The 12,331-nt window shown below is 54.8% G+C and overlaps 1 protein-coding gene across 1 annotated transcript in view; it reads right to left on the reverse strand.

The window, feature by feature from the left end:
* The window catches only part of LOC105486680 (ANTXR like), a 52,789-nt gene that overhangs the window by 19,322 nt on the left and 21,136 nt on the right, over positions 1-12,331 (reverse strand). The window contains 6 exon segments of the mRNA XM_011749693.3: positions 4,582-4,662; positions 6,221-6,388; positions 7,393-7,431; positions 8,687-8,776; positions 10,478-10,556; positions 11,091-11,160. Of these exon segments, the coding sequence (XP_011747995.3) occupies positions 4,582-4,662; positions 6,221-6,388; positions 7,393-7,431; positions 8,687-8,776; positions 10,478-10,556; positions 11,091-11,160 (527 nt within the window).

Genomic DNA, 12,331 nt, shown 5'->3' on the forward strand with positions numbered 1-12,331 from the left:
GCTATAAAGACACATGCACACGTATGTTTATTGCGGCACTATTCACAATAGCAAAGACTTGGAATCAACCCAAATGTCCATCAGTGACAGATTGGATTAAGAAAATGTGGCACATATACACCATGGAATACTATGCAGCCATAAAAAAGGATGAGTTTGTGTCCTTTGTAGGGACATGGATGCAGCTGGAAACCATCATTCTTAGCAAACTATCACAAGAACAGAAAACCAAACACCGCATGTTCTCACTCATAGGTGGGAACTGAACAATGAGATCACTTGGACTCAGGAAGGGGAACATCACACACCGGGGCCTATCATGGGGAGTGGGGAGGGGGGAGGGATTGCACTGGGAGTTATACTTGATGTAAATGACGAGTTGATGGGTGCTGACGAGTTGATTGGTGCAGCACACCAACATGGCACAAGTATACATATGTAACAAACCTGCACGTTATGCACATGTACCCTAGAACTTAAAGTATAATAATAATAAATTAAAAAAAATAAAAATAAAAATAAATGTACTAGGAAAACTGGAAAAAAAAATATTCACAAATGTATCTTGTGTAAATTTCAGTGAATCCTCATTAGAAGCTGTCGATAGTTTCTTGGAAATCATGACTTCCAGTGAAACAGGGTACAAGAAAACCAACTGGATCATAGATTAATTGATACTAGAAATTTAAGGTCCTGTGGCATATATCTAGTCATGAAGACATCACCAAACTTCTAAATAAAAACCAAAATGCTTCTAATATTAATCATTGACAGAAATGTGAGCTATACATACCCTTAAGAAAAGTTAATAAAAGCAAATAACATAATTATATACTCAGTTATTCTAGCTTAGGGTTGCAGGAGGCTGGAGCCTGTCCCATCAGCTCAGGGTGCAAGGTGGGAACTAACCCTGGACAGGATGTCATATCCTTGCACGTGCACTCACACACTCACACACTCACACTGAGCCCATAGAGACAGGTCAGTCCACCTGATGTGCACATCTGTGGGATGTAAGCAGAAACTGAAGTACCCAGAAAAATTCCCTGCAGCCATGGGAACCACATGCAAACTCCACACAGACATTGACGTCAGCCGGGAATGGATTTTTTTCTCATCAGCATCATCATTTCTCACTCAGTGTTCAGATGACGTTGAATGAAATGTTATTTGAGGACCTGCTGTGTGACATTTTACACTGAAGGGAGATGCACTTGCAGGTGTTTCCACAGATCACTCTGACAGCAGGACATGGGGTGGAACCTGACTCAGACATGAGCCTCCCCTCGGGTCAGTTCATAGCCCGGCTCTACCACTCAACGATCCTGCCATGTTGAGCCTATCACTAAACATCAGAGCCTCGGTGTCCACAGCTGTGAAATGCAGACAGTCGTGACTACCTTGCAGGACAGAGAGGTGGCCATGCACACAGTAAGGACCTGGAGCCAGGCTGTTGGATGCTGGTCCTATTGCTTCCTGGCTGTGTGACCCTGGGTAGGTTACCTAACTTTGTAGGGCTTCTAGCTTCCTCCCTACAATAGAGTTATGACATATGTTAGTTTGTGGAATATACTTGCAACAGTGTCTGGCCCACCTTAAGATTGGGTATGAATGGCAGCTATGAGTCCTCTGGGTATTGTGAGAATGAAATGAGATCCGGTTTCTAAAGGGCTTCCTGCTGTGGCGCGCACATGAATTAAACTCAATGGAAAGGCTGTTATATCATTGTGGGCACTACGTTTGGTGACAGAGGGTAAGGTTTCACATTATTAGCGTGACTTTCCTGATGGATCTAGCAATACTGTTTCCCATTAACATAATGAGCATCTACAGGATAAGGTGAAGGAGGATCGTCAGCATGGATGGGAGGTAGAGTTTGACTCAAGAGCCTCAGAGTCTTGCTGCTGCATTTTGTATGAGTGTGTAGTGGGGATGGCCTGGAAGAGGACACTATCAAAAAATTTATTCAGAGAACTTGAAGGTGGTGGAGCAGGGAGACACACTCAATTTAAAACAAAAATTGAAAGTAAACAAGACTGACTGCTTTTGCCACAAAAATGTTGAGGTTTTTGGTAAACCAAGCCTTCGAGAATTTCCTGCATTATCATGTGCTGAAATGCAAAAATGTTTGGGTTTGCCGAAACCAGCAACTAAACAAGGTTTTAAAAGGCAGCAGCTCCTCTAAATTCGACAACACACTCCAGTTGAACAGACTCATCAATGTCCCGAGCTCATCACACCCTCAGGTCAGCCCACAATGCCAAGTCAGGAAGAGGAGTTTGGAAACAGCCTCCCCACAAGGCCGGGGCATGGACGGAGAAAGAGGCATGCACTGGTTCTCTCAGGATCCGCCACACTGCTGAGGGCCTGAGTGAGTCTCTGTCTGAGGGGAGATCCTGGAAGAGGGGTGCGCAGCACACAGGTGGCCTCTTCACTCTGCCGTGAAGGGACAGACAGCCTACGCCTGTCCTGGGCAGGACGTCTCACCGATGCCTCCACAGCCCCGCAGTTGCAGTTGGGCTGCCTGGCTGGGGCCGAGTTGCCCTCCCAAGTCTGGTCTCCAGTGGTTTCTCCCTGAGATGCACTCTCTCTCCTCCAGCCTCAGGGCTCCTTCTCACTCAGGGACCCCCTGGCTCAGGCAGGAAGGTCACATTCCCAGTGTCTCCAAGCAGGAAGCTGCTGAGCTCGGCAGCAGCCTGGCTGGAGTCTGGCTCTGTACACTCAGGACTAGACTTACAGGCCGACCCTGTGGCTCTGAAACGGGCTGCAGGTCTCAGGGGGACGCATCCTCTTTAGTGCATGACTCACGTTAGACCCTGGGGCCAGCACACCGAAGGCTTAAAGAGGAGAACCGGGAACTCCTGCCAGATTGTCTGAATTCTTGGGTACCCGACAGAAATCTTGCAAGACACTCAGTTGGGTGTTCAGGACTACAGTTGGGAAGGACAAGGTCGAATTAGGTTGTGGCAGAGAAGCTAGAAGGAGCCCAGGTCCACAAGGCATAGCTATGGGCTTCCCTGGGTTAGGGACAGATATGGGGTTGGTTTCTGATAGTGCTGGAGGCAGCCACTTACTATCTGGGTGGCCTTAGGCAACTCTCTGGGCCACTCTGGGCCTCTATTTTGCCATTAGTAAAACAGGGATTGTCTCTCCTTTTCCAAGAATTGCAAGGTGGATGTCACACGATGACAGTGGCAGCCTGGCAGAGCCCTGAGCAGTGGTTAAGTGCCCTCTGTGATGCAATTACTCTGCCCCCCACCACCCCACCCCCAAACCTTAGCTTCAAAGAGCTGCCCTCGGGAATGAGACAATTTCAGAGACGCGCTCCATCCCCTGTGTCACCACACTGGACAGTAAGGCCATTTCTGGCCCTTTCCCATGCCCACCCTCCCATCTCTTGCCTTCCCTCTGCTTGAGGTGCCTGTTTTCACACTCAGCCATCAAGCTCTATCCCTCCCACCTAAGTGTCTCACCTGTTCAGTGCATAAGGCTGGACTAGTGCTGTGTGACTGGAACTGGACTGTGGCAATGTGGAGAGGCCTCATGGGACCTCGGATGGAAAATGGGCTTCTGTGCAAGCATGGCTGAGATTGAGAGCCCTGTGCAGAGGCACAGAGCCGGGAGCCCAGTGGCTGGAGGAGCCCTGCATGCCTCTGACACCGGCGATGCCCTGCCAGGTGTCAGCACGCTTCCCGGGGGCTCCCAGCCCGTTTCTCATTAGCAGTGTCCAGAGGCTTGTAGCCTGCAAGGCCTTCTCAGTGCGCAGCCACCTGGCCACTGAGAGCCTGTGCTGGCCTGATGCAGGAGGTCTGGCCAGTGCAGGTCCCTCTCTAAACCCTGGGGATGAGATCATCTTCCGGGTGCAAAGGGCCGGACTGTGGAGGCACAGGCAGATGAGCCCCAGGCCGAGCCAGGAGCAGGGCTCGCCAGGGCCCCGGGGCCTGAGCAGAGAAACCCCTTGGTGCTGATCCAAAGGAGAGCAGTGCAGAGTAAGGGCAGGAGCCAGGCCCAGTGCACATCCAGCCCTATCACTCGTGGGCTTTAGGAGCAGGGACATACCACTTAATCTCTCAGCACTTCCGTCCCCTTCAGTAAACTGGATAATAATAGCACGTAGGTACAGTTACTAGGAGAATGAAAACAGTGAAAGCATGGCCTAGGCTAGGAAATGGCCCATGGGAGGACTCTGTACATTACTGAGGCCTCATTAATAATTAATAGTCCTCATTCATAATAAGTTACAAAGAGAAAATCTTGACAATATTTTCCTCCCCATGGCCCCAAGGCAATGACCCAAGGAAGGAATCCTTATTGCCTGTTAGAACTAGTCAGTGTTGCCCAACAACCCTGTCAGCCATCCTAGCCAGCACTCCTGGCCCCAGGTGACGAACAAAGGAAGTGCTTGGGTCCCATGTCCAGAAACTGGCTGGGATGCCCACGGGCACCGTTTCTGTGTATCTTGTGCTGTCCTCTTTGGCAGACACCTGATATGGCTCTCTGAGCCACAATCCCAGAGGACAGCAGTCAGGGGAAAAGCAGTGGCCTTTTGTCCATCAAGTGTGTCCCTGCACCCCTGCTCACCTGGTCCCTGCGCTGACACCACATCCATGGCACCTGGTGGCAGCTTGGGTGAGAGAGGTCACGGAAGATATCCAGATTGCCCTGAAAAGCAAAGTGGCCACGAGGAAGCCATGCAGCTGGACACTACCTCCAGAAGGCATCAGGACTCCCCAGCCCCCCATGATCTGTCCCCAGGAACACACCCAGACAAAGCTTCCATCTCCCCTTGGGGAGGGGCCTGGCAGCCTTGTGTGTTGGGGACATGGTCACTGTGGCCACAGAGAGTTTTGGAATCTAGAACAAAACAGTATTTTGGTGAAGGAAGAGAAAACAACAGGGGCAGATTCAGACAAAAAGTCCAAAGGCAGGAGGAGCCTGTGGTTCCGAGCAGAGGTCCTGAAGGAGAGCATGAGTTGGGTACGGGGCCTGGGCAGGAGCTCATGGAAGGGAGGAGTCTTGCTGCTGGGGGCACACAGGGGAAGGCAGGTGAGAGGACCATGCCCTGCTCAGGGAGTAGGTACCTGACACCAGGAAAGAGAGAAGAGGAAGGCAGAGAAAAAACAGGCCAGAAAGCAGCCCAGGACCCATAGTGGGCAGCCCCTTGGCCACTTGGCACTGTAGTCAGGCCTTTCTGGGCCCTGGTGGGGATGGGATGAGGGCTGTGAGTTGCAAGGCAGTGACTTCCTCTCCCTGGAGGCTGTGTTTCGGCTTCTCTGTGCCCCACTCTCCGGGGAGAGACAGGCCTGGCTTCCCCAGATACCCACTGAGGCGGCAGAGGAGCCTGACACTCCCAAGAGGAAGCAAGAGATCCGACCACAGACAGAGCCAGGACCAAGGGGGAGAGGGGCAGACCAGGCGGGAACTCTGGGGTCCTTCTCCCTCAACACCAGCCACCCAGGCGCCCTCTCTACCCCTGTGCAGGGCCCCTGCTGCTGCCTGGCTGGGTTCCCCTCAGCAAGATGGGCCTGTACCTGCCCGGGAAGGAGGTTTCCTCAGGGAGACTGGTTGTCGTGTTGGCTCCGGGGCTCGAGCTCCTGCACAGGTGTCTTGTGAGGGCGCTTTCGGGTCTCCACCTCCTCCCCTCCCTGCAGTGCCTGTCAGCCCATCTCAGCAGGCGACAAGCCCACTCAGGGAGAGCTTTTCCTCACTGCCTGAAGATCCTGCTGCCCAGGCTGGCAGTTGCCTTTGGCATCCTTGCAGTGTTCGTGGTGGTGAGAACATGTGTCAGGACTGGTCATTTCTATTTTTTTTTTCTGATCTACATGACCTTTTGTGACTCAGGTTGCTTGACCCATGCACCTGCAGGCAGGTGGTTTAAAGCCAAGGCCACTGCCAGAGCTGAGGCACCCCTGTGGGAACCAGGGACTGGTCAGACATCAAAAGTTGCCACTGTACAGAAACATGGATCCTTCTAGAGAGGGAGTTCAATGTGTGGGGACAGACCTGGTCGTGCAGGGGACAGGAGCCCTCATATATGCCTGCCACTGGGGCGTGAAGGTGAGGTGGGCATCTGGTTGCTCTTGACATCAAGTGACCAAAGTCCGGCCCCCATAGAGCCTGCCTTCCTCCAGGGCCCAGGCTTCTGCAGTGGGACCCAGCTGCCCCCTCCTCCTGCAGTCCCAGCCTGGGTCACAGCCCCTCTCCACTGTGCCCTTCTCACCTCTGTCCCTCTCATCCCGCACACTCCTTGGCATGCACAGCAACAAACAATCACGGTGGGGCAGGTGTTTACAGGAGCTGGGGGCGGAGGTGAGGGCGGAGGTGGTGGAGGCAGAGGCGGTGGTGGTGATGGTGGTGGTGGAGGTGGTGGTTTCTCCTGCTCTGGCTCCTAAAAAAAGAAAAACTGTCTGCTGATAGGGCTGGCGGGGCACAGTGCTGGCCACTCGCAGATGTGTGTCTGGGGAATGAAAGGACCAGAGAGAAACCCACACCACAGGGGAGGGTCCTTCACATGAGAAACACGCAAACTCCTCCTAGTTGGCAGACAATGTTCTTCTTGTAAATGCCAACAACTTCGACTCTGTCCCCTTGGTTCTCCTGTGGCCGCCCTTGTTGAAAGAGGTCTGCTCTGGGGTCTGTGCAATGGTCCCAGCATTTGCAGGTGACTGTCCGAATCCATCTGGCTGCAGATGCAGCCTCCCCGAGCCCACTCTGCAGCACCGCAGAGGCCACCCTTGGCCAGGGAGGTCTGTTCCCACCCTATCCCAGGCCCAGGGCCTCCTGCCTCAATTACTTATCACTGCCCATGGGCCCTGGGGTGGGTCCCTGACCCAGGTGAGCCACAACCTGCTTCCGGACTCCTGGCCCCTATGCTCACTGGGCTGGTGTCCCTCCCAGCTTGGTGCCCGCCAGGACTCCCCCATCCCTCAGCCCTGCAGTCCTGAGAGGCTAACTCCAGGCACCCCTTGTCCCTGCCAGGAGACACGGATCCAGAGAGGCCAAACAGAGCCACAGCCGCCTCTAGAGCCTGGGGACAGGGCCAGGTCCCTGAAACGCAGGGCTCCTTTTCCAGAGTGCCTCCATCCTTAGCATCTTACAAAAGGTCCTTGGGGCATTAACAGAAGAGACCCATTCATTCATCACAGTTGCTGAAACTGGCCCAGGCTGTGAATTGGTGACAAGGCTCATGTTAAGGGGTGCAGGGAGCGGGAAGGGTGTGCTGGGGACATCACTGTGAGTTCCCCATCTTCTCAGGCTCCACTCTGCTCCTCTGTCACCTTCTTCTCTGCCCAGGCAGGTGGAGGTCATGGGGCGCATGCTTCATGGCACTCTTGGTGAAGGTCGGTGGGCTCCTTGGGATGTGACGATATCGAGACCAAAACTGTGACTTACCTTTTCTGGCTTCTGCACAGGTGGTGGCTCCTTGACAGTCTAGAATGTTCAAAAGAGACAAACCCAAGCTGGATGGGGGTGGGCGGGCTCTGCCTTGGTCCTGCACATAGCTGGGACCCTGGTCTGGAGCACCAGGAGAGAGCACTGCCTTTGGGGTGTCACTCTGGCCACACTGAGCCTGTGAAGTTGTACCCGGCAGGCTCCTCTTCCCGGGCCTCAGCCTCCAACCTTACCCAAGGGGAACTCCGTACCGCCACTGTGGGGTTCCTAGGGGTCAGCCGGGCCGGGAACCAGATCCCTAGAGAGGCCCAGCCCCTACAAGTGTCCTTCTCTGCCCACAGCCACATGGAGAAGAGAGTGCCCGCCCTACTTCCCTTCCTCAGGGAGAGCCTGTCTGTCCCCAGGAGCCCTCCCTGACTTCCCAGCCTCATGGTGGAGTTCCTGGCTTCCTCCCCTTGTGGCTCCCTATGCAGACATGAGCCCTGCATGTTCCCTGGGCTGAGCTCTGTCCTCTCCTCCCTTTGCTCTGTCCTCTGCAGCTCTCGGAGCTGGGTCCGTCCACTCCAGCTCCCAGCACCCCTTCCATCCTCCCTGCCCCAGGCTCCATCTCTGCTTCTGGGTCCTGCTCTGCCTTACAGGGAGCCCTTCCCACTCCTGTGGGGTGGACATTTCACCTTCAGCCCTGACAGGACAGGACTGTGAGCTGCCTGTGGGGAACGGTGGCTGCTTCATTTCTGTCCCTTCCCAGCCCAGCATGGGGCCCAGGGGAAGCTGCAGCTCAGTAAAGACAGATGAAGGAATGGGGAAGGCACCAGACATGTGCCAAGATCCATGCCGGTTCCTCAAGGCACAGACAGCTGGGAGTTACAGCACCGTCCTCCATTTGGGCCATCAGGACTTCATGGGGGACCCTCTCTTCCTCCCTCCACACAGAGGCCACCTCCTGGCCCTGTCCATCTGAGGCTTCCAGAAGTCCAGATTGTTGAGGTAGCCCTGGTTTCAGGGATTCTGGGGTCACTTCTCTCTAGGAGCCAGGGCAGGCCTTAGCCCCACGTCCAGGGCATCCCAGGCCAGCTCTCTGTGGCCAGACCAGGGCAGGAGACACTGCAGAAGCCCAGGCTTGCTAGGCTCTGGGAACGTGTAGACAGGTCTGCCACTCCCTGGGCTCACGTGATGAGCTGGGAGCTGAGGGAAACTTCCCACAGGTGGGATCACGGGGCAGTCACATGTTAGAGTCCCTCAGAGGGCGGGCCTGTGCTTGGGCCCCAAGGCTGGGCAGGCAGGGAGCACTTGCCTTCTTGCGGCACAGCCGCCAGAGACAACACAGCAGCAGTGGAAGAAGCAGCAGAGGCAGCAAAAAATAGAGCCAGTTGCTGAAAATGCCCTGGTGGAGAAAGAGAGCACCATGAACCATGCCTAAGGGATAGAGGAATGCCAGGCCTGGGAGGGCCTGGGTGGCCTCTTCCCGGTGCCCACCACTTGGCAGCCATCTGCCCACTCCTTGCTGTCCCTAGCTGGCCCCACATCTGGGCACCACAGTGCGGCCAGCGGCCAGGGCTGGGCCCCAGAGAGCTACAGACCCTCTCTCTGGCCCTGCTGAAAGTCTTTGCCCCAGAGCCCTGACAAGAAAGTCCTGGAAGCTTCTGTGGTCTGATGAACCCTCACTGCACACCTCACCTGCAGCATAGGTTCTGTGAGGACCACAAAATCTACTGGTACAAAGACGGGTGAGGGTGGAGGTGCAGGCACAGAAGCAGGGGCAGGGGACCCAGGTCCCTCCCCAACAGTCTCTCTCCCCACTTCCAGGCTCTGCACCGTGGGCACATCCACGCACCGCTCTGAGCCTCAGCCTCCACACCTGTGCAGAGGGAATGAGCCGCCCTCCCTGGGGGCACTTGTGAGGTTTAGAGAGCTCAGACAAAGTCCTGGCTCAGAACCAGGGCCACACGGGGTGTAAGCAACGGGAACACTTCTCTGGGTGTTCTTCACAATAAAGGAACCTCGGGCTGCATCGTGGGAACGCAGGCTGCTCAGGCCTTCCCCAGATCCAGAGCTCTACTTAAGAGAAGGCTGGGGGGGGGAGGGAGGGGAGTGGAGAGAAGGGGAGGGAAGGGGAAGGGAGGAGAGAGGAGGGGAGGGGAGGGGAGGAGAGGGGGCCTGTGCTGGGAACCCAGCTGTCTGAAGGAGAGGAACCACTGAAGCTGAGCATGAAGGCCACTGGCGAGGTGGGAGCCCCTGGGCTGCTCTTGATGTGCCTGTCACAGTCGGGCCATCAGTGAGTAGATTCCTGATGGGGAATGCATGCATTCAGCCTGCAGATCCATGCGTGGATGTGCAGGGACAGGCAAGGGGAGACCCAGAGGGAGGGCTCTCAACACTGGTGTGTCCTCACAAGTGAGACAGGATACAAGGCGGTGGAGTGGGCTCTGGCCTCTCGCCCGTCCCTCCAGCACATCCTCCTGCCTATGCTGCCCTGGGCCAAGCTGCCCAAAGACACGGAGCTCTGAGGAGCAGGCACCTGGGGCACAGCACCTCCATTCCCAGGGGCTTCTTGGAGCTGAGCCCAGGTCCCAGTGCCTGAGAGCCTTCCCTTCAGCAGTAGGAAGGGACATACTGCAGGGCTTGTCGAGGGAGCAGAGAGGGACATCTCAGGGGCCTGAGCAAGGAGGAGAGGCAGAAAGGGGCCTGAAGGCATCTGGGAAATGACAGCAAGCGACCACCAGGCAGGCTTGGGGGCCAGGGTCATGAGCAGGTTCAGGACCAGATCAGCAGCTGGGGCACCAGTTCAGCGGCACACACACACCCTGACGGCAGTGTGTGGAATCCTTCAGAGCTCCTGGGCCTGAGGTCCTGGCCTAGAGGTGCTGGACTCTGGCTCCTGGCAGACAGCCTCCCAGCCTCACCCACCTGCACCATCTGGAAGCCTGGTTGGAGCAGCCTCAGGTGCCTGCTGCACACACTACTTTCTGGGACTGACTGCCTGGGAACTGCCTGCCCTTTCTGTCCTCCCCAGGGTATATCTCCTTCTAGTGCAGAGGCTCTGGACAGTCCTCATACGTGTTTGCAACCCCATCCTGGTACTCACACATGTGCTGCTGGTGACGCTGACATTGCTCTTGAAGAATGTTTTGCCGTTGTTCAAGCTGACTTCAATAAAGTACTCCCTAAAGCACAGAAAACACGGATGGCGAGACCCAGCCCGGAGAGATGCAGTTCTTGCCCTTGGCCAGTGGACAGCATGGGTCATGAGAGGTCATTCCCCAAACACTTGCAGGTCAACTCAGCAATGATGACCAAAGGGTAAGCGGGTCAGGCAGTGAGGGGCCCTGCATGGGGTCTCATGCCATTGTGACCTTGTCCTAAATGACCAGGGACCACTGCTTGGTGTCACCATCCCGGCTCTTCTGTATTTACAGAGTCTGTTGGCTTAACTCTGAGAAGCAACCTGGAGCAAAGGTACCATTCCTCGGGCAATCATCTCCTGCACCCTGCCCTCCTCACAGACCCTAGAACACTGCAGATCCCCGACTACCTTGGGGGTCACCAACAAGGGATGTCGGGAGGAGGCTGCTCTTTGCCCAGCCACAGACATGGGCTGCCCCAGCAAGGGGTGGCATCCACATTCTGTACACCTCACGGTGACCAACCCTGACTCCCTGGCCTCTTGCCCTCTAGGGCCTCCTGCCAGGGGCACCTACTCTCCAGGTTTTTCTAGTTTTGGCCCAGGGCAATTCATGGAATGACTGTCGATACTGGTTGGCTTTTCATCTAAAAGAAAATGACATGAGAAGAATGTCAATGCACCTGTCTGTCCACTGTTCCTCCCCATGTGTGTCCTCAGCATGCAGAGCTGACCCTGTGGCCCAGGACCGGCATGTGGGCTCTGCCTTCCTATTGCATAGATCCCTGCAAGCACCCGCCACACCCAGGCCCTGTGCAGCACTCTGCTGTGTAACAGGAACAGGCAGGCAGAGCCCCTGCTCTCAAGGACTCGCCTTTAGGGACTGCATGGGACACAGAAAACAAAATAAAAAACAGGACAAAACAGATGACAGACAGTGCAACGTGCTGTGATGTCCACCAGAGGGAAGGGACAGCTACTTCATTATGCCTGACTTCTCCTATCTTGTAGAGCCATAATTTCTGGTCTAGAAGAGCATGAAATGATGCAAGGCCAGGGATTTGCTTCAAAATACTCTGTGATAAGGGTACCAAGGAAAGCAGGTGGGGGCAGGTTAAGAATGATTGAAAGTAGGTGATGGCTTCTTCAAGTTCATGGTACAATTCTTGCTACTTTGTATAGTGTTGTAAACTTCCATGAAAAGTAAATTATCTCTGAAGAGGTGACAATCCAGCCGAGATTTAAAAGATGAGGAGCCAGCCAGGCAAAGATCCCAGACAAGGGTGCTTGGGGCTGAGAGACTGGCCTGTGCCAATGCTCCGGGCAGTGACTCACTGACCTTGTCAAGGAGGGAAAGAGGTGACCCAGGACAGGGGGCAGGGCCTCATGGGCCCTAGAAAGGGGTTGGGGTTTTATTTCTTGTGCAGTGAATCTGTCCAGGTTGGGCAGATCCAGGATATATTTTGCACATGGAGGCAACAGGACTTGCTGGTGGGATGGATATAAAGAGGAAGCTCAGAGTAGTTGAAGATGACATTTGAGAGTTTGACCAGAACAACCAGGTGGTTGTTCATGTTGCAGGGCAGGAAACACCATTTACCAGGATAGGGAAGCCTGAGGAGGGGATTGGGGTTTTTTTTGTTAAGTGTGTAATTTTGTTTTCCAATTTTTGTTTATTTATGTATTTATTTATTCATTTTTGTGGGAGCATGGTGGGCTCAGGAGAGTTCGGTAATGTGTAGTCACGGAACCATCTGACTCCTGAGCCCACGCCCTCTTCACACCTCCTGAACTGTGGGGGAGGGCATGGGCCCTGCT

Source organism: Macaca nemestrina, chromosome 9 (assembly GCF_043159975.1).
Source record: "Macaca nemestrina isolate mMacNem1 chromosome 9, mMacNem.hap1, whole genome shotgun sequence".
Classification (NCBI taxonomy): domain Eukaryota; kingdom Metazoa; phylum Chordata; class Mammalia; order Primates; family Cercopithecidae; genus Macaca; species Macaca nemestrina.